The sequence below is a fragment of the Aspergillus luchuensis genome, chromosome 5 (assembly GCF_016861625.1).
Source record: "Aspergillus luchuensis IFO 4308 DNA, chromosome 5, nearly complete sequence".
NCBI classification, from domain to species: Eukaryota; Fungi; Ascomycota; class Eurotiomycetes; order Eurotiales; family Aspergillaceae; genus Aspergillus; species Aspergillus luchuensis.
The window spans coordinates 4,662,048-4,683,218 of record NC_054853.1 but is presented as its reverse complement, the minus strand read 5'-3'; the positions used below and the strand labels follow the sequence as shown (position 1 = coordinate 4,683,218).

Below are 21,171 nucleotides of genomic sequence, written 5' to 3'. Positions count from 1 at the left end.
GCACTGCTGGTTGGTGGGGTTCAGGCAAAGTTTCGCGCAAGGGGAGGAGGGTTTATTACAAAGGGAGAATTGTAGGAGGGAGAAAGAGGAGGGAGAGGGAGAGGAGTAGAGAAGAAAGATGCAAGATTGGGAGAGAAAAAAGAGGAGAGGAGGGGGGGAAAGAAAAGCAACTGGTGCCCAGGATGGGGAAGAGAGACAGTTATTTATTGAACCCAATGCCCGAACTAAAAAGAGGGATGTCCCTTTTGGAGAGAGACAGTTTATGATTTTAATTGTTGAGAGGAGTCCCGCTCCCCCGGTGTCCGGGTGGAGGCGCGCTGCTACTTCAGGCTTGGTTCAGGCTTGGTACCGTCGTAGCTTCACACTGGCCAAGGTTGTACTGCTCCCGGCTGCTAAGGTACCTCCTCAGTACTACTTACTACTTTTACCACCACCCAGTAGTTACTATTTCCTCCCCTTAATCCATCCGTCCATCCTACTTACCCCAAGTCAACCTTCTTTCCCTTCCGCGCGACCGTAGGTATGATTAACCTTGTCGGCCCAGGGTTCAATCCTTACTTTTCTGGATCGGCTATGCAGATTAAACTAGATCTTACCGGGTGTGAGTTCCAGAGCAGTATTACCCCTCCAATTGTTCCCCCTTCCTCCATTGAATTGAGATCATGATGCCGTATGGAGGCGCTGGTCTACTTCCCACCATGGATGATACTTACTACATACATACCTGACTAGTCATGCTTGTCGCTCTAAGCGCCTCTCCACTCTCGGGACAGCCACGACTACTGTAGCATAGTAAATCAATAATAATAATAATAATAATAATAATAATTACTATAACAATTAACATAAATGAACGGGTTGCGAGGAGGGGGAGGGGGAGGGTGGAAGGATTGTTCTGGATGCGGGTCATCGATAAACGGACTAGGGACAGTCTTTTCCCGGCAGGCCCTCGCAATGTCACTGGACAGACAACCTCCTGCATTGGCGGCTGCAATCCCAGTCCGTTGCATTCGCTCGCACTATCCAAGACTAGTTCGGCGTAGTTCAAAACGCACCGCCAAAGGTTGGGCTCGGCCATGCGGGGCTTGACAGGCTCTCGTTTCCGTTGCTCCGGGGAAAGTAGTCGATGATCAACTAGCGAACAATCATCTCGTTATTCGCCTACCCCCCTCTACCTGGAGACTCCGACCTATTCACTTCGGTACACTATTGCGACGCTCCCGTCTGCGAGGTGTTGATTGTGACCTTAGTCTACTTCGGTTCTTGTCCATCATTGGACTGCAGACCAATCGTCAATTGCCAACTAAGGTAATTCTCCCAGCAGAGGCGACTGTTATTAACCTAGGTGGTCACCTCCGACAGCACTGTGCACATTCGTATCCATGGTACGCCATGGCACGAAATGGCACAGGAAGATATTAGCTCCGTGATCCTGTGGCGTTCTTCCGACCAACATCATCATCATCATCATCAGCTCTGCCCCAGATTCGCTCACGCGCAGACGGGGGGTTGAAACTTTTGGGTTTCCGGGGGATGGCGGGATGGTATCACAAGAACACTCGCCAAGCACCCCGATCGGAGGGGTCAATCAGCACTGGAACGTGTCCATTCTGGATGCGAGGCTTGAACCGTGCGGGGGAACCAAAACCTTAGCTGCGCTTTTTGAAGGGAACTGCTTATAGTAAGATTCAACGGGACCGTGGATGAGAGGAAAGAGAATGAGCGGATCTACGGAGTACTCTGGAGCAGTCAAGATATCCAGAGAGCAATCTGAGGTGGTGAAGTAGATAGCAGTCAAGCTAATCAGCATTTAACTACACTTTCCACATGCACCTCAGCGATAGATCGCTGTGACCATCCCCTGCATCGTTGTTAGAGGTATTATCCACTAAGATACCTCGGTGGGCGATCCAATAAGACGCCTAGATCAATGGATGTGCTGCTGTTCGCGGAAGTTTCACTGAAACCGGATTAGGGACCCCCTGTATGGCCCACAGCCAGTGCCTGAAGGGCTGACCAGGAAGATGCAGTAGTTCGAGATACTAATTACGAGGGAGATAGGTAAATGGAAGGTCATCTTGCATTAGTGAGATATTGCCGGTGAACAGAACGTGGAAATAGATGGCCTTGCAGAGCCGAGGCCTATATAGAATGGTCATTCTCTAAAGGTACTCCCGATTATCGCGATCACAAGCATAAATGAGTATATTCAGTAGCGGTTTAAGCCGAAAATTATGCTGGATAGTGATTGTTGTTTGTTCATCTACCATATTGGTAGATATCAGTGTCTCAGGTAGTAAGTAGTATTGATGTCCGTCAATGCACCTGACTTGGCTGTGTACATGATGATCAACGCATTGAAGGAAGGTGCATATTAGTGGTTTCAGAGAATTAGTTCATGTCTTTGATTCTTCTTTCTTTCATGTGCTCTGAAAGTAGCCATATCCATTTAATCTTTCCTCAGTAATAATATCTGTAGAAGGGGAATAATAATAACTCCAGGCTACGGAACGTCACGGCAGTACTTTCCCTAACGAGGAAGACTGACCCAATTACGGCAATGAAGCTGCCCATGACTTGCCCATCTCTCAACAATGCCGAAAAGGGGATTGTCAGCTATTTTTGCCCACTCGGTAAAGACAGAAGATCAGCTGGGCTGGGACGAAACACTTTCCTCGACGCGCGGGTCGAGGGACAATCGGGATAACCGTGGTACTGCTTGCTGGGGGTTCGGCTATCGCTGCCTGGCTCATTGCTCCTTCTCCCCGTTCCCGCGGACTTCTCTCGGACCTAGGCTTTGGTTTCTCCAGCTTTCCTGGACGGAGAACTGGAAGCTCTGCATCTTGTCTCTTCGGACAGCCGAATATTCAAATTTCAAGAAAAATAAAATAATGGACATAACATTGTCTGCGATGGCACATCATTCCAGGGGGGAAGATCACCCCGCGACTGATGTCGCAACGAGCGCAGAGTCAAGAGTCCCCCTAAGAGAGCCTACAAACACCACCCCCCACCACAACTAAGGACCGAAAGTACCACAGTTCCCTCAATTGTGGGGAGCTTTGTGGGTGTGGCCGCCTTGATTGGATGTGGATTAGACCACCGATCCGAGAGGAACGGTTTGTTCATGTTTATAATGCCATTACGGAGCAACTTCCACCATCAGAACTAGAAGCATTCATATTGTGGAGGCCATCCGGCAGAATTCCGTTCAACTTTTGCAGGCCTCGACTCTGCCCCTCCAACATGTCCACCTTCAAGCATCGTTCCGGCAAGGGAACCATACTCTTGTGCCCATAAATATGGATACATCGTTCCTTTCGTCGCTTCTCTCCCGTGAGAGATCTTCAATCCTTACTCCTTCGCGTCCGTGTGTGGTAATAAGGTGAGTGCGTTCGGGTGTCCCGTTTAGTCCCTACCCACACTGCCGACTACAGAGCCCTCATGCTAATCGAGACCCTCTATCTGTTAGCAAATCAACGTCTTCAATTGTCGCTGGTGGCTCGGCCACTTCATTTATCCCAGCCTCTAGGGAGCCTCCCGATACGGTGTCAAGCCCACCATACCCCCCGTTTCCGCTTATCAATGTCAATCAGTTATCTCGGTAGCCCCCTGCACGGAGTGGCATCTCTACAAGATGTTGCAGGTGTATAATCGCCTGCTTGGTTATTGCCTGGATACATACTGCATTAGAGTTGTATAGCAGGTTACGTACCCCAACCGGTGAGAGTATGAGTATGCGCCTTCTCTCAACACTCAGAAAGACCCATTCCCATCCTGCTTGAGCCCTATCTTTTTCAACCAGGACCCAGAGGCCGTGGCCTTTCCCGCCTGCGCTATAGTTTAGTCCCGGCCGCACTAAGCTTCTCGGTCCGCTTTTGCCATTTCGACGTCTGAGCCCGCCGCCAGACTTTAGTCTAGTAGCCAACCGGTGTGGGCTCGGATGGTTAGAAACGGCGAATTTCTGGCCCGTCCTGCATCTACTAAACACGGCGGTAGGAAAAGTCCGTCCCAAACTCCCAATAGCCCCCTGCAAGTGCAAATTAATAACGTCTTGGCCCTGCCCGTTATTAATTTCCTAGTCCACCCGATGGATCAGTACGCGTTGTGCTGTGGCCAAGTTTGGTGGGACATTGGTAATCGCCGCGAGAAGTTTTCAACTTTTCACAGCTAATATCAACCTCGTTTCTGGGAGCCAGCGCACAGGCCAGTCGGAGTCCGAAGGAGAAATCAACCGGGCCAGAACTGAGTCGTTACGATAGTAAAGGGTCGGACTGGGCGACCAATATATCTCGCACGTAAGTGTACCCCCTAGATTGTACTTTTGGACAGTTACACCCAAGCACGTGGGAGCTGCGACTGCAACTGCATCCGCCTAGGAAACTAGTCGATGGCAAAAGAACCACCCCAGCAAGCAACAAACTATCGAACGTTATGCCAGCAAATTCACATGCAAATGCAAGAAGTGCAGAGTGTATTCCTAAGCACAGCAGAAACATCCATGCCATAATAACCACCAAGAGAAAAGATTACCACAATTAAACCCAATCCCCTAGTCACTACGGACTACGCCCTATCTAATAAGCCATCCACTCCCGATGCCACCAATTCGCCATCCCAAACAAAAACAACACAATACTCCCATCCCTGGCAATATCTCTAACCAACTGCACCCACAACCCCAACCCCCCTCCCCCCCTCTTCATCATAACCCTCGCCCCAGTAAGCACCACCTCACCCGTCGTAAAGAACAAGAACGGATTCCTCGCCGTCGCCGGCGGCGGCGGCTGACTCCCAAACGTCGCCACCGACGACCCAATCAACACCAACAAATACACCCCAATCAACACAGAAAACACCACATGCAGCACCTTCCACACCAGAATCTCCCGCTTCTCCTCATCACTCTTCTTCCGCGTCGCCTCCCCCAACATACTCGCCACAAACGGCGGAACTCCCAACCCCGTCAATAAGTCCGCTGGCGACTGACCTCCAGGCAAAGAACCCTCGCCGAGTGCACTGGTATCCCCAGCCATCAAGCTCGATAGAAGTTTCAAGGTAGGGTCATCCGCTTCACCACCTAGTCCTCCCATCCCTCCTGGTCCTGCTGCTCCTTGGGGTCCTGGGCTCCCACTGGGTGACTCGCCCGGCTGGCCAGACTGGCGGAGCAGGGCGCGGAAGAGCTCCTGTTGCGCTTGGAGGGTTTCGGGATCGATCTCTTGCTGCTGTTGGGGCCCTTGGCTTGGGAAAGAGGGTTGTGTAATGCGAGGTTCGGGGGCCGGGCTCGGGCTCGGGCTAGGACTCATTGCTGTAGTGGTAGCTTGTGGTTGTGCTGCGGCCGGGGATGGAGAGGGAGAGGGAGAGGTTTCTTCGCGGACTGTACATAGCAAATACTGAGTTAGCTTCCAAATTTATTTCTGTTTAAGACACCAAAAAGAGAGAAAAAGAATAATGTGCCACATACGACTAGCAGGAGTCCGTCCACTCAAACTGGTAATCTTGTCTAGACGAGCTGCTCCATCGCCTTTGATTTTGGCTTCGCGACGTTCACGACGCAGGCGGGCTGCTCGTTGAGCGGGGGATTCTTCGGCTGAGGACATGATTTCTTCTTCTTCCCTCGGTTTCTTTTCTTTTCTTTCTCTGTATATGTGTATGTATATGAGCTTCACTCGTTGGTGGTTGTGGTTATTTGATTTCGTTGGTTGGTTGGTGTTTTGGGTGACGTAAGTTCGTTCAATCGGTGTGGGTGAATTGTTTGGCGGTTAATTGGGCCAGGAAAGGTGAATATTTATTCTCGAAGATTGTAGTGGAAGATGTCGGTGGGAGCAGTTGGAGACCGCTCCAGGAATGAAGTGAAGGAGGAGGTAGAATTGAATTGAGCCACAGGTTGTTGCGGCGGCGGTGATCGCTGATGATCTGTGATGTGGTGGCCGCATGACGGTTGGCTCCGCTGGTATATGTGGTCACGTGATTGTGGGTGTATAGCTTCGTGGTGTACGGAGTACTTGTTTGAGTGTTACTTGGCTATTAGATTTTGGTAGTTGTTAATATGTATTTAAGCTATCTGTTGCTTGTATGAATGGACATTATGGCTCGTATAAATTATAGAGTAAATACCAGTGTTTGGTTACTGCTGTACTATTACTAGTAGTAGCTCAATATATATTTCTAGAGGAAGTATCATCCTGCATCATGATCATGTTTCTTTTATGTATGATCTCTGGCAGTGCCAAATAGTAGAAGCAGCTATATCATCGCTTATGCTTTCTTTGAGAAGTGTTCGGGACCCCCAGTTTGAGTATACTTGTGTCGCTCATCACAGGTTTCTCAATATATCAGTCACCAGGCTAACCACTAAGTGTCCCTCTGCTAGTAAACACATATATTCAAATGTCAGTAGAGCTCGTCGTGACCCTGAAACGGCAAACCTTGTTTCAGTTTTTCTAGCTCATCTGGACTGGCGCCGTCGGAAAATTCGGCCATCAAGGATTTGTTCCTTTTCACAGCAGCCTCATACCGCTGGGCAGGTAGCCACCGTTCTTCTGAGAGCCCACCGAGTTCGTCGCGCCACTGATTGATTAGTATATTCAGATTGTACCACGTTTGCTCACTTTCAGCCTGGTCATTTGCTTCTTGTTCCGAGAAATCTATGGGGCATTTGATATGGTGATCCTTGCCGATGAGATAAGACCAAAGGTTTTGCATTCGCATGAGGGCCCCACGTAGAGTAACAATATCTCCAGACCACTGACGACCTGCAGAGTCCACGAGGTGCTGACGTTGTAGTATGAGAGGATCTCGCAGCGCCTCAAGGTGTACCTTGTTCAAGCCCCCGTTGAAAACACGATAGAGGTAGAAGAGACTTTGCCGTCGTATAAGCTCGTCGACTTGAGCTTGCTCATCGGGACTCATGGTCTCGTAGCCCGGAGGGTACTTTGGTGGTTTCAACTCACTGGGGGGCTTTGGGTCAGGGTTCTCGAACAGCTTGGGATATCTGGCTGTAAGAAGTAATGGTGTAACGATTGTATGTTGCCAATCGATAATGGATCTCACTTTGAATGTATCTGGACATACGAAGACATTGCTAGGGGTAAGATCTTCATCACCCATCACCATTGGGCTTCATTCTCCGATGAGTTGGGAATATACGTACCAGGATGTCGCAAAGTGGGTTTGCTCAAATTATTTCCTTGCTCTTGTGGGAGGAGATATGGTGCTATTGTCATGTACTTCCTGAGGAGCTCAAGGTAACCCTGTGGGGACTTCAGGCCGGGAAATGCGATGTTGTGAGGAAAGCCATTTTCAAGAGGCTTCCCGTATTTCTCAATCCATTTGACTTCCTTGTCGGCAATTGCACGTAGATAGTCCTTAGGGTCGGTCCCTGATGAAGGATCAGCTCGATGATCGCACATTGGAGTACTTCAGACTAAAGAAGACGTACGCGACCCTCGATCCAGATCCAGCTTAGCCCTTTGTCCATACCAAAACATGTAATCAGCCGTTGGTCCGATGAAGTAGGTCTGGGAGTCTCCGGCTTCATCGGGCGTGCCCACTGCATATAGCGGAGCCTGCAGTTGGGGTGGAAGGTCAGTTTTGAAATAATGGCTTCCAAGAGCGCCAAATGGGATGCTGAAAAGCTTCTTCTCAATGTCAACGATGCCTGTCACCAAAGCATGCTTTTAATGTTTTGTATTATTGAACCAACGAGTATCAGCACCGACACCTGCGACATGTTCCATGATAATGTACTCTACACCGACTGGATTGCCAGTGACCGAAGACCAGCCATACACTTCCGGGACTGGGATCTTCTTAGAGCGAAGAAATGCCAGAGTTGCGACCTCGCTAGCTGTTGCGTATGTCCTGGGAATCGATATCCAGTAGGGGATTTTTATTATGGCCCGGAATCCATCCTCCATAGTGGCTAGTAGCACACGATTGAACCCTCCCTCACGAAGCTTGACAATGCTTTCAAGGCATCCATGATCAACATGCTTCGCAACAGCCTTGGCGAGTGCAGAGATATCAAAACTCACATATCGTTCTCGAAGCCGTGCCTGTTTGTTGTATAGGCATCGTCCCGAAGAATATGAGAAAAGAGACTCGTTTGATATTGATCCTATATTAAACATTATATTAATGCTGTGATAACTAGCCGATTCATCACTTACGACTGCATAATCTCAGGGGGTAAGTTGCTAACTTCCTTGGAATCGAGTACATGCAAGGTCGAAGAGACATCAACAATGTGGCCCCGTAGGACAGAGTACGTCTTGACCACGATTGGAGAATAACGATTAATACAGAAATAACAATGGATCATACATAAGAAGGATTGGCGCTGCGAGATGGACGGGGGCTGTTTGCTATTCCCAGGACTGAGAATGTATTTCCGATGATTGTTAATTACTAAATTGGGATCTCAGTAGTTGCCTGGGCTGTCATGTGATGGCGGAGATATCACATCCTCAGCAACTGAAACCTGAAAAGATATTTACAGAGTACATAATGTTGAAGCAACATTATGAATTTGTTCAAGAAGATTCCTAAACATGACTCAGTCGAGTGGCATGTGTTGTGTGCCTCAAATTTGTGGCTAGTAAGGCAGGCTAACCTCTTCCAACAATTCACCACAACATGTGCCTCATGGGATGGCATGATCTGGTGGAAGATTCTTACTCACGCTAGCACAAAGCCCTATGATTACTATTCTTATTATGATCAGCATGTGAAATACAGGGGTTCTGAATTGACTTCTTTGATCGCCTTACAAGATGTTGGTATCACTGATGACATCATCCCTTTCCACCTCGAACATCTGCCCATCATCCATCATCAACTGTGAAGAGAAATTGTCTATGCATCAAGCCTCAGCACCCATCCCCATTCAATTGGCCATTGAGGACTGCATCTCGATTTCCAATGATGATTGCTACTAGTCAGCTATTACACGGTCAGCCTTATCTTTCGTTGTATCAAATTTCAAGTCCGCCATCCGGCATCCACGCCAAGCCCCGGATTTCCGCTGTGAATGACGGAAAACAAGAGGATGCAGCCAAACAGTCCACTCAACAACCAGCCTCAACTTGTTATAGATCCATCCGGTGGAGAATGTAAATAGACCGACATCAGATCCAGTCTGGATGTCGGGATATCCCCCAGCCCTGTGCCAGCGAATGGTCGGACGCGTCCGAGCTCCATTGGCAGCGCCTCCTCCACAATGACGTAGTCCAGTCTGGCAGGGCCAACCTTGACTTTCGCTCTGACTTCACTTACTTGGCTGACATCGCGTGAGAGAAGACTTACAACCAGATCTCCTTCCCTCTCATTATCTCTGCTCTCTTCCCATATCGACAGCGGTCCCGGCTTCACGGAGCTAGGGATGATAACCCACTCACCTTACTTCTGATATCTCTTGCTTACCTGTTTACCTGATCATCCCATCACTATCAACCATGTCGCAGGCTCAACCTGGGCGGGAGTCACCCAAGACTCACCGCGTCGGGGAGCATTGGAGCGGAGCCAACCCTGTCCCGACCATCGACAAGTTCCTACAGCGTCTAGAGGTGGATAAACAAGAGCGCAAGGCCCATGAGGAAGCCCTGGCGGCCAGGCGGCGGGAGAAGGAGGAACAGGGAGAGGAAATGGCTCACAAGCCCCGGAAGACAACGGGAAAGACTCGCATGGTGACCGATCCCACGACCGGCAAGGAAATTGAAGTGGAGGACCTCGACGAGGATTCCATGGAAGCAGTGAAGGATCCGAAGGTATCCATACCCCATTGACAAGGGTGGAACATGCCACTGACCGATGATAATCATAGCTGGTTGTGCCAAATGCTAATCTTGGAAAGCCAACGGTGAGTCTATAAATCTAGTCATCTAACACTGTACGTCAGCTAAGAAATCTCGTAGGACGTCAAAACCGAACCCAACCAAAGCCTTTCCCAGTATAAAGAAAACCAAGATATCACCGCACCCCCCGACCCAATCGCAGAAGGCACTACGTCAGATGTTCCTATTCATGGCGAGAAAACCAACATCCTCTTCCATCCTACTCCGACAGTCACCTATAAACCCATGTTTGATAAGCTGGAGAGCCGTGGTATCGGCCTCTGCCTAGGAATTGTTGCTGCCATTGTCTTCACTGGTCGGATGTTTGGTGGCTCGCTCTGGGGCCTACTGCCTTTATCATTCGGCGTTGCAAGTGGTGTGTGGTTATGGATACAAGAACACATTCGCAGCGGCCGGGAGATGGAATGGAGTAGTGAGCAAATTAGAGGCCAAATGGTAAGTTTCCGCTCCCCGTTAAGGTTCTAAAACTTACATGTTACGCTGTTAGGCTACTGCAAACCTCCTACCTGAGTCGGTCGAATGGATAAACTCTTTTCTCGGGGTCTTCTGGGGCCTCATCAACCCGGAGATGCTGACACCCGTTGCGGATACCATCGAAGACATCATGCAGGCGTCTGCGCCTGGTGTAGTGGAGAACGTTCGGATTGCGGAAATTGATCAGGGAAACAACCCTATCCGAATCTTGAGCTTGCGGTCCCTTCCGGACTCTCATGTCCAGCAACTCAAGGATCACATCCACGAGGAGAACGTGAAGAACAAAGACCCTCAGGAGGCGGCAGCTGCTGAGGAGGGCGGTAGCTACTACAACATTGAGGCCTCCTTTGCCTACCACGCGAAACCGAGCGGACAAACCACTTCGTCCAAGGCGCGCAACATGCACATGCAAATCGTTTTCTACCTGGGAATCAAAGGCCTCTTTGGCGTTCCATTCCCAGTCTTCGTGGAGTTGAACGAACTGGTAGGCACCGTCCGCGCCAGGTTCCAAATGATGCCAGAGGCCCCGTTCATGAAAGACGTGACGTTTAGTCTTGTTGGACTCCCCCATATTAGGGCCGGTTGTATGCCAATGGTTAACTGGGGTGTAAACATCCTGAATCTACCCTTGATCTCCAACTTCGTCAACTATGCTATTGCTACGGCCAGCGGTCTGTTTGCAGCTCCCAAATCAATGACGATGGATCTTAGCATGATGCTCAAGGGTGACGACATCGTCAAAGAGACCCAGGCACTGGGCATCATGTGGATCCGGATCCATCGTGCAATTGGCTTGAGCAAACAGGACCGACGTGGAAGTTATGGCGGCGGCAGTGACCCCTACATCAACCTCTCTTTCTCCAAGTATGGCAAGCCCATGTATTGTACCCGAGTAATCACCGACGACCTGAACCCCGTCTGGGAAGAAACCGCGGCGTTGCTCGTAACGCCAGAATTGATCAAGGCGGACGAAGCTTTGAGTGTCGAACTTTGGGACTCGGATCGGACCACCGCGGACGACATTGTCGGCAAAGTGGAATTGCCCATACGCAAAATGATTCAACACCCGGGCAAGATGTATGCCCAGGTTTCCAAGCTCCAGGGCCTCAACGAGGGCAGTGAAATGCCGGGAGAACTGCACTGGGAGGTCGGGTTTTTCGGCAAACCCAAGCTGAGAGCCGAGCTGAGGACCGACGGCAAGAAGAAGGATCTACCAGAGAACTTCAAGGACATTCCTGAGTTCCAAGACGAGAAGGGTGTCATCAGTACCGATCAAGAGGATGCCATTACCAAGACCCCACCAGATCCGCTATGGCCGAGTGGAATTATGAGCATTGTGGTCCATCAAATCGTGAATCTAGAGATAGAGAACGTCAAAGGCAGTCACGGTAACCGCAAGGGGAGAGACTATGAGCCAGCCAAACCGTATGGCGAGCAAAAAGAGGAGGTTGGAGAGAACTTGCCTACAAGCTACTGTAAAATCATTCTCAATGACGAGCTAGTAAGCTATCCCACACACCCCCTTTTATATTTACAACTCGCCTAACATCTCGCAGATCTACCGTACTCGCGCCAAAGCCCTAAGCTCCAAGCCTATCTTCAACGCTGGAACTGAACGATTCGTTCGAGACTGGCGGTCCGCCTACGTTACCGTTAGCGTCCGCGACCAACGATATCGCCAGCACGATCCTATCCTCGGCGTGGTGCCATTGAAGATTTCGGAGCTCCTCGAGAACAGCTCACAAGTGACCAGATGGTACCCTCTCACTGGCGGCATCGGCTTTGGACGCATTCGCATCTCTATTCTTTTCCGGCATGTTGAGACCCGTCTTCCCCCACAGATGCTTGGCTGGGATGTCGGCACCTTCCATTTCATATCCGACAAGGTCACCGTAAAGGGCTTCAACCATCGCTGCAAGATTCGCCTCCGCACCGGCGGCAGCAGTGGCAAGATCACTCGTCATGTGTGCCATGTCGAGGGATCCAACATGACCTACGACCTCTCCAGCGAGGACTACCGACGCGCCATCCGTCTCCCCGTCAAGCACCGCTACCGATCGCCCGTCGTCTTCGAATTCCAACAACAAGGCCACCATCACACAACCGCCTATGCCGTCTACTGGCTCCAACACATGGCCGACAACGAAGACACCGCCATCGACATCCCCATCTGGGTCACCAAGAACGGCAAACGACTCACCCAAAACTACATCACCGAGCAGAACTGCCACATCAAACGCAGCCCGGGCCTCGAGGACCTGCACGAAGTTGGCCGCCTGCAATTCCACGGCTTTTTCAGCCCCGGCATCGACGACTCCCACGAACAATACGTCGTCGACAACGAATCCCGCGAGACCTTTGAAACCTGGGAAGCCTGCATTGCCCAGGGTGTCCGCGAACGCCGCATCTCCTCCGACATCCCCGAGGACCTCGAAAGGCTGCATGAACAATCCCTCCTTGACGGCCGCGACATCCTCAAACACGCCGAGCCCCGCGAACGCCGCCGCTGGATTGACAAGCAAGGCCAAGACTGGAGCGGCGCCTTCGGCCACGACCCAGGCGCCTATCTCAACAACCACGGCCACCAAGTCGCCGAACCGGGGCGTGAGACACCACCTCACGACCCCGTGAACCCACCTCCCACCGTCGCCCAGTCCTACGGCACCATGCACGAAGAAGAAGCCCGGCACCAGAACTCCCAAGAACAAGAGCAAGAAGAAAAAGAGGCATCTTCCTCATCCAGCGAAACCGAGGACGACAACGACGACGATCACTACCCCCATCAGCAGCAACGCGTCTCACAAAGTACAACTTCCACTGGCGGCGCGAGCAGCAGTGCCGGGCCTCCCAGCATCTACAGTATAGATGACGGGTCCCTTAAGAAGGCGAATAAACGCAGCGAGGAGCGTCAACATCGCGGTAAGATGCAATGGCGACCTGTTCGGAATGCCGTGTTTGCGCGTGACGAGGCTAAGTATTCGCTAAGAAAGGTGAAGAGGAAGTTTACGGGTGATTTGGCGGGTCGGGAGCCGGATATTGAGACGGAGACGGGGACTTGATAAGTCCTTCTGGTCTATTCATGTAGGTTTCTATATATGTATGTATGCATGTACGTGGTGTATGATTGAACGATAGGAATGTGTATAGTACTTCATTTCTCCTTACCAAGTACCTTAATCGAAGTGCCCTGCAGCACAGGTAACTACTAATACACCTTACCAAAAATCCTAAGCAACAACATACTCCACCCACCCCCTCAAATCCCTACTACTAGCCCCAACCCAAAACCGATACACCCCCCTAGCAAGCACCCACTCCTGCCTCCCCACATCCCAAAAACTCAAATCCCTCCTCCTCAACCCAAACTCCACCAACCCTTTCTCCCCCGACCTTAAAAAGACCTTCTGAAATCCTCGCAACTGTCTAACCGGTTGATCCGCCTCCTCGGGAAACGAAACATACAGCTGCGCGACCTCCGCCCCATCCCTATCCCCCGTATTCGTGATGTACGTGGTAATCCGCATGACCTCGTCCCAGAGATCCGCTTTCCCGCCGGGGATAAGTTCACCCGTGGGGATGGGCTGGGCAAGAGCGGAATCATTCACGTAGCTGATCGCAGGAGGGACCGAATAGTTGAAAGTAGTGTAAGAGAGCCCGAAGCCGAATTCATAGCGCGGGGTGATATTGTGAGCGTCGAAGTACTTGTAATCAAGGTAGACGTTGTCTTGAGTGAAATCGCAATCTGCGGTCATGCAAATCGGGACGGGGTAGTCGGATTCATTGCGGGCGATGGTGTGGATGAGTTTCGCGGAGGGGTTGACGGCGCCGTAGAGGACGTCGATGATGGCGTTGCCTGATTGTTCGCCTAGGAGGGAGGAGTAGAGAACGGCTGTGATGTTGGGGTGGTCGATCCAGGCGTCGAGGAGACGGGCGCCGACGGTGTTGATGACGACAATGGTGTTGGCGCAGTTCTGGGCCACGGTGAGGATCATCTTGTCTTGGGGGATGTTGCGGAGTTCGCTGCGGTCGTGGCCTTCGCCGCTCCAGGCGTTGATGAAGACGAGGCAGGTTGATACGGCCGAGGCGTAGCCGGCGAAGGTGGGCGCTGCTGAGGTTCCCATTGTGCCGGTTACAGCGGTGTAAGGGATGATGGAGAGGTCGCCGTCCATTGCCCACATGAGTTGGGTGCCGTCTTGGAGGGCTTTGGAGAGGAGGGCGTCGTACGGGGTGATTTGGTAGGAAGGGCTGCTGATGCCGGAGCCGCCGGAGAAGATGAGGTGGCCGGGCCAGGTGGTGTGAGTGTGCACGTCGTCCATTGTTGTGCCGGGGCCGATGAGCGTGGGACGGGCGTGGGAGCCGAAGATGCCGATGGAGGGTGGGTTGTGTAGGGGGAGGGTGTTGTTGGTGTTTTTTAGGAGGGTGATGGCTGCGCTGCCGGCTTTGCGGACGAGGGCGCGGTGGTTGGCGCGGACGTCGACGGGGGCTGTGGCCGGAGGATTGGGGGGAATTGTTTTGGTGTTGAGGCCGAGCTGGAAGTAGGGCATGAGGTTGCGGATGGCCATGTCGTTGAGGCGGGCTTGGGAGAGGGAGCCGTTAGCGAGGGCTGGGAGGAGGGTCTGGGGATTCCAGAAGGAGGTAGCGCCGAAGTCCATGCCGGCGTTGGCAGATCCTAGGGCTGTGTGTTGGCCCGAGGTGTCGGGGGTGACGAAGCCTGGGAATGCCAGTTCGGTTTTGAGGACGTTGTTGAGCAGGTTGGGGGTTTCGCAGGCGTAGGTCCCGTTGACGCGGTTCATGGCGCACATTACGGCGCCGAGGCCGGCTTTGACTCCGTCGTAGAAGGGCCAGAGGTAGGCTTCGTGTAGGGTCTTGTCGTCGGCGTTGCTGGAGTAGGCGGTGTTGTTCAGGGGGACGGTGACTGCGTTGTTGGACCAGTAGACTTCGGAGCGATTGGTTTCCTGCTCGTTGAGGAGGAAGTGTTTGCCGCAGGGGATGATGCCGGCCTCGCGGATGCCCTCGGTGGCGTGTGCGAATGCAATTCCGGCCAGGTAGACATCCTGACCTAGGGTTTCCACTAGACGGCCGCTCCAGGGGGTACGGCCTTGTGGGCCAATCGTTGGACCGTTGATCATGGTGTAGCCTTTGCCGTAGAACTCCTGACCGACGGCATGGAAGTTGGCTTTGATGAGCTCGGGGTCCCAGGTCTGGGCCATCGCCGAGGATTCCGGAAATGAGGTCACGTAGAAGAAGCTCTCTAGTCCTTGGGAGCCGTCGTCGCTTGTATAGGGTTCGAAGTTGATGGAGGGCACGCTTTGGCCGGAGATGAGCCGGATCTTGTCTGTATTCGATAGGGTTGCCACCGCGGCGACGGATTGGTTGTATGCCGAGGCCCAGTCTTGGAGATCGACTGTAGTAGAAGTCTTAGCTGGATGAAGGGGAGAGGGTTAATTGGTTGAGCATACCTTGTAGGTCAGCCAAGAGGCCACTGCTGGTGCAGAAGCCGGTTGAGGCCAGGGCCCAACCAGCGCAAAAAAGTTTCCAGCTGACTGATGGGCGCATTTTCGCTGCTGTGCATGTAGTAGTTCCATATTGGGAGAAAGGGCAAGGATAGTTATATAGCCTTATCTGGTTCAAGAGCAGCGAGTCTCTTGTGGATGGCAAAGGAGTACAGACAGCGGAAGCAGATCATCCGCCGTGATAAGTATGTTAATCGCAACATGGCAGCGCCACATGATAAGCGTTCTACCGTTATCAGCCCTTTCATGCCCTAGCCCAGTTTACAGGTTTGTAGTATAAGAATAAGACCGGGAGTAAGTGCGCACGCCAGAGCCAGCATCATCCTAGCATCTTCCACCACAACGTCTTCTTCAAAATGCTTCAGCTACTGTCACGACGGTCTGTTTCTCCCACGGATCCGTTAACATGGAGCCATGTACGCAAAGAGCTCCTCTTTGCTACAATCATCCTAGGTTCCTGCGCAACCGGCTCTCTGGGCCCTCTACTGGTGCCCGGCTTCGCGGTTGTCGCTGCTGATCTCCAGGTCGACCTGACCAGCGTGACTCTACTGAACGGGAGCCTAGTCATGGCCCTGGGAATCAGTGCCTACGTTTGTTCTGCCTTCGCTCACTGCTTCGGCAGGCGCCCCGTATACCTCTTCACCACCCTCTTGGCGCTCATCTCGTGTTGCTGGGCCGAAGCATCCAAGTCTTACTCCTCACTCATTGCATCCCGGGTCTTCCAAGGTCTGGGAATGGGCAGCTTCTTCGCCCTCGCCGGCACCGCTTCGATCAACGACGTCTTTGCGGTGCACGAGCGCGGTCGCCGTGTCGGCCTCTGGAACTTCGCCGTGATCGTCTCGGTCAACCTCACCCCGGTGATCAGCGGGTATGTCATTTCAGCACTCTCCTGGCGTTGGGCCTTTCGGCTCGAAGCCATCCTCTTCGGCGTCCTGTTTGTTGCCGTGGTCTTCCTCTTCCCGGAAACCACCTTCCACCGCAACACCATGACCACAGAAACAACCAAGGCAGTCTCAGACAACTCAGAAGCAGAAAAGGCCCAAGCTGTCTCTCTCCAATCCCCGATAATGGAGGTCGAGGATGAGAGACACCCTTCCCTCCTACGCGCCCTCATCGAGCCCTTCGGTCTGGTCCTTGACCCTATCGTCCTCTGGGCCTGCATCATGTGGTCCGTGATCTTCACCTGGACCATACTCCTCGGCGCCGTCACATCGCAGATCTTCACCGCGCCTCCCTGGTCTATGTCTACCGTCGCTGTCGGCAATCTCACTGGCATTGCGCCACTCATCGGCTCCGCCCTCGGCACTGTGATGGGCGGCTGGGCCTGCGATCTTAGCAGCAGGCTCATGGCCTCCCGCAATGGAGGCGTCTACGAGCCTGAGTATAGACTGCTTGTCATACTCCCGGCGACGATGGCCATGGCTGCAGGTTCCTTTGGGCTGGGCGCCGCAACGGCGCAGGGACTCTCCGCTGTCGTGTGCGGGCTGTTCATGGGGATTGTGAACTTTGCCGTGGGCATGGGGTGTACGGGGATTGTGGCATATACGAATGATGTCTTGGGGGAGCGGGCGGGGGAGGGATTTGGGTTGGCGATGGTGGCCAAGAGCGCGTTTGCGTTTGGACTCTCGTTTGTGTTCAATGATTTCGTGACGGAGAAGGGGGTGTTGGTGTTCTTCTCGACGTTTGGAGCTGTTAGTGTTGTGGTTATGCTTACGACTTTGCCTTTGTTCTTTTGGAGGAGGCGGCTGAGGCAGAGGAATTGATTGTAGTCAGACTTTATTATCGGTTTATGGCTAGGAATAAATGTGTTGCTTTAATTATTTCCAATCTCATTTCAGCACTAAAGTGGACGGTATACTAGGGTTTGTAGTGGAATTGAGTAACTACAGTAGTGTACCCTTCTCGCTGCTCAGCCCTCGTCTTTCTCTGTTGACCCCATGTCTATTTCCTTCACCCAATTCTGCATTTTTATTCATGGTTTCTTACAGATAAGCAATCATGCTTGTGCGATTGCCATGTTGCTATCGCATCCTACCTCGCCAAGACCAGACATTATTTTAGCGGCGGAACATCCACATCCGCCCTGATATCCATTCAAACTACAGATAGTCGATAGTAGCGCAATACGCAGGATTGACTTTGATTTCCATTAGCCAACCCAAACACTCACACCCAAGATCCCTAGGCGGAACATCACCTCCCGAACTGATATTGTAGAGCTGTATCTATACCAGTAGTAGTTCAGATATACCCATCGCCTTCCCAAAGCGCCTTATATAGTAACCTACAACACCAAGGTTCAATTCCCCTACGACCACTCCATTGTACTACTACAACCATCACCATCACCACCATCACAACCATGACAACCCCACCTCCCACCATCCGCGTCGCCGTCACCCAAAGCGAGCCCATCTGGCTCGACCTCAACGCGACCATCACCAAAACCTGCGCCCTAATCGCCGAAGCCGCCTCACAGGGGGCCCAACTGATCAGTTTCCCCGAATGCTGGATCCCAGGGTATCCAGCGTGGATATGGTAGTCTCCCCTCCTCCCCATTCCCAACCTCATATATCTAACCAAGATACATACATACTACAGGACCCGCCCCATCTCCCCCACCCTCCACACGCTCTACATGCGCAACTCCCTAAGCACAAGCTCCCCCCAATTCGCCCGAATCCTCGCCGCAGCCAAAGCCCACAACATAACCGTCGTGCTCGGCTTCACTGAGAACGTCCACGACTCGCTGTACATCTCGCAGGCGATAATCTCGCACGAGGGGGAGGTTCTCTCCAAGAGGAGGAAGATCAAGGCTACGCATATGGAGCGCACGGTGTTTGGGGATGCTGATGCGGAGACGGGGCTGGCTGGGGTTGTTGAGACGGCTGTGGGCAGGGTGGGTGCGTTGTCGTGTTGGGAACATGTACAGCCCCTGTTGAAGTATTATATGTGTGCGCAGAGGGAGGCGGTTCATGTGGCGGCGTGGCCGCCGTTGTTTAAGGAGGAGGATGAGGGGGATGAGGGGGGGTTGTTTTCGATGTCCGGGGAGGGTATGTATCTTCTCTTTTCCTGGTTGTTGTTGTTGTATGGAGGATGGGGCTTGACGATGGTTGCTAATTGTTTGTGTGTGATAGGAGCTGCGGTGCTAGCTCGCACGTATGCTATGGAGTCTTCTTCGTTTGTGCTGCATACTACAGCTGTGATCAGTCAAGCGGGGATTGATCTGATGCAGACCGCCACGGGGGCTATTATGAACACTCCCGGTGGTGGCAGCTCGGCGGTTTTTGGGCCTGATGGGCGGCTTTTGTCGGAGGCGCTGCCGCCGACGGAGGAGGGGATTGTTTATGCTGATCTGGACTTTGAGCAGGTATATAGGGCTAAGGCGTTTGTGGATATCGTGGGGCATTATAGTAGGCCGGATTTGCTGTGGTTGGGGGTTGGGGGGAGGGATCAGAGGCATGTGAGGGAGGTGGGGGACGAGGCGTGAAGGAGGAGTAGTGCTAGTTGAATGATTCATTTTAGAAACATTATATCTGATTGAACGGTGCCGATTCTGTAAGAAACTCCCATTGCTGGGAATCTGCTGTATCGAAGTTGAAGAAGGCTTCGGGGAAGATGATGTCTGACATGCGCGGGTCGTCGCCGTCTGCGTCTGCGTCTACTCCTTCCAACTCCATCTCATCGTCTATTCTATCCTGCTCATCACCTCCTCGACCCATCTCAAACCCATGCTGCAACGGCAAAGCTCCCATCACACGCCACCTCCGTGCAAGCCCTTGCAACAGCCTCACCGCCCGTTTCGCCTTCACCCACCTCTCCTGCATAGCGAGCAGCGTCCGGAAGCATACCCGGAAGTGCGCCGTCGCCTGGCTGCGCAGGGTAGAATGCGTCGTGTTTGTGGTGTTGCACAGGTGCGTCACGGCGGCCGTGAGCACGCTGTGCACAATGAACGGCGGGATCTCAGTAAAGGAGCAGTGGATCTTGGCGTGGATGCGGAGAAGGCGGACAATGGCTCGGGCAGCGGTGGAGACAGAGCGGAAGGCGAGGCGATGGATGGGCGGGTTGCTTTGGGCCGCGTTGGCAAGATAGGGGCGGTGGACGAGGATGTAGGAGGTATGGTAGGAGATGTGGAGGTAGATGGCTGACGGGGGTGGGTGCTTGGTCGGGGTGACCTGCAGGGAGGGGTGGATGTTTTGTGAAAAGGAGTGGAGTTTGTCGCGGGCGTCTAAAAGGACGAGGGATCTGTCGGCGCTGCTGAGTTCGGAGAAGTTGAAGGAGTAACTGAGCTGTTAGTTGGTACTTGTTGTGAGAAAGGAATGGATAGGGCTTTACATGTTGTCCATGTATTGATCGTGGATGAACCAGAGACGGCATTGGTGGTCAAAGGCGAGCTCGTCTAACGAGGGTGAAGGACCCACGGCACTGAGGAATGAGGGTGCCTTGATTCGCTTCCATGGGAGCAGACAATTCCGGCCTAATAGAGACGTTGCAATTCTGTGTCGACTTGTTTAGCTGGCATCTATAATGTGACAAGGAATGCATGCAGTTAACGAACCGGTCAAGAAACACTGAGGACCAAAGGGCCCGCAGCCGCCGCGTATCTTGAGGGAAATGGCCCAGTTCAGGACTACCTGCACCAATATCCGGCGCGATGCTAGCTGGTAGACCTAGGTGTAGAACTAGACTGGCGCACATTGCTGCAGACGAGCGTCAGTGCCTGTCCCATCTCATGTTTCTTCAGTACCAGCACTCACAATTATACATCCAGGCCATATTGTGCTGCTCCAAGCTAAGCTCCCGCCATGACATGATGGAGAGAGCCTGGATTGTCGAGATGTCAGGCGATTGCCGGCACAGCTGCAGGGCCGTGGCATCGACGACAGCGGCTGCCTCGCCACCGAGCGCCTTGCTACGCGCATCATCAGCGAATAGAGCCCCCGCCGCCAGCACAGCGGTCTTGATCAGCCGGAGACCTGGACTCAGGTTATCTCCGCGGAGTATGTGCAGCGTCTCGGGATCGATAAATTGCTGGATGGGGTTGATAAAGCGCGCGAACAAATCAATCAGATGCCAATCTACCTGGTCCGACATCAGAGGCTGCTGCTGCTGCACACTACTTGGTCCAGGAATGGCGCTTATCGCTGGTGCGGCCGTGATCCTGGTGGTCCTACTCTCATGACCAAGGTCCGCATCGTCCCAATGCACGACGGGAAAGCAGAAGTTGCCGGACGGCCCGATGAAGGATGCGTCGCCGTTGTTGTCAATGCTCATGCGCCAGATGAGGGCGCTGACATCCTCGATCGCCGTGCTCATGCTAGGCGGGATTA

The 21,171-nt window shown here is 52.6% G+C and overlaps 8 protein-coding genes across 8 annotated transcripts; 3 read left to right on the top strand and 5 right to left on the bottom strand.

Annotated features, from left to right (window-relative positions):
* Positions 1-4,577: 4,577 nt before the first annotated feature.
* On the bottom strand, positions 4,578-5,600 carry AKAW2_51532S (uncharacterized protein; the record flags this gene model as incomplete). The annotated part of the gene is made up of 2 exons (XM_041691472.1): positions 4,578-5,377; positions 5,465-5,600. 2 exons carry the CDS (start codon positions 5,598-5,600, stop codon positions 4,578-4,580), a joined length of 936 nt encoding a protein of 311 aa, XP_041544953.1.
* A 793-nt stretch (positions 5,601-6,393) lies between these two features.
* On the bottom strand, positions 6,394-7,490 carry AIM9_3 (phosphotransferase enzyme; the record flags this gene model as incomplete). The annotated part of the gene is made up of 3 exons (XM_041691471.1): positions 6,394-7,097; positions 7,154-7,381; positions 7,442-7,490. 3 exons carry the CDS (start codon positions 7,488-7,490, stop codon positions 6,394-6,396), a joined length of 981 nt encoding a protein of 326 aa, XP_041544952.1.
* A 189-nt stretch (positions 7,491-7,679) lies between these two features.
* Positions 7,680-8,241, bottom strand: AIM9_2 (phosphotransferase enzyme; the record flags this gene model as incomplete). Its single annotated transcript, XM_041691470.1, has 2 exons — positions 7,680-8,119; positions 8,172-8,241. 2 exons carry the CDS (start codon positions 8,239-8,241, stop codon positions 7,680-7,682), a joined length of 510 nt encoding a protein of 169 aa, XP_041544951.1.
* Positions 8,242-9,455: 1,214 nt separating this feature from the next.
* Positions 9,456-13,387, top strand: AKAW2_51529A (C2 domain protein; the record flags this gene model as incomplete). The annotated part of the gene is made up of 5 exons (XM_041691469.1): positions 9,456-9,767; positions 9,824-9,859; positions 9,915-10,289; positions 10,342-11,829; positions 11,885-13,387. The coding sequence occupies 5 exons, from the start codon at positions 9,456-9,458 to the stop codon at positions 13,385-13,387; spliced, it is 3,714 nt and encodes a 1,237-aa protein (XP_041544950.1).
* Positions 13,388-13,555: 168 nt separating this feature from the next.
* AKAW2_51528S (beta-glucosidase) lies at positions 13,556-15,884 on the bottom strand (the record flags this gene model as incomplete). The annotated part of the gene is made up of 2 exons (XM_041691467.1): positions 13,556-15,732; positions 15,788-15,884. 2 exons carry the CDS (start codon positions 15,882-15,884, stop codon positions 13,556-13,558), a joined length of 2,274 nt encoding a protein of 757 aa, XP_041544949.1.
* Positions 15,885-16,197: 313 nt separating this feature from the next.
* Positions 16,198-17,604, top strand: AKAW2_51527A (uncharacterized protein; the record flags this gene model as incomplete). Its single annotated transcript, XM_041691466.1, has 1 exon — positions 16,198-17,604. The coding sequence occupies one exon, from the start codon at positions 16,198-16,200 to the stop codon at positions 17,602-17,604; it is 1,407 nt and encodes a 468-aa protein (XP_041544948.1).
* Positions 17,605-18,203: 599 nt separating this feature from the next.
* On the top strand, positions 18,204-19,331 carry AKAW2_51526A (carbon-nitrogen hydrolase family protein; the record flags this gene model as incomplete). The annotated part of the gene is made up of 3 exons (XM_041691465.1): positions 18,204-18,379; positions 18,443-18,894; positions 18,979-19,331. The coding sequence occupies 3 exons, from the start codon at positions 18,204-18,206 to the stop codon at positions 19,329-19,331; spliced, it is 981 nt and encodes a 326-aa protein (XP_041544947.1).
* A 40-nt stretch (positions 19,332-19,371) lies between these two features.
* On the bottom strand, positions 19,372-21,157 carry AKAW2_51525S (fungal specific transcription factor domain-containing protein; the record flags this gene model as incomplete). Its single annotated transcript, XM_041691464.1, has 4 exons — positions 19,372-20,125; positions 20,177-20,338; positions 20,400-20,541; positions 20,599-21,157. The coding sequence occupies 4 exons, from the start codon at positions 21,155-21,157 to the stop codon at positions 19,372-19,374; spliced, it is 1,617 nt and encodes a 538-aa protein (XP_041544946.1).
* Between the last annotated feature and the right edge of the window lie 14 nt (positions 21,158-21,171).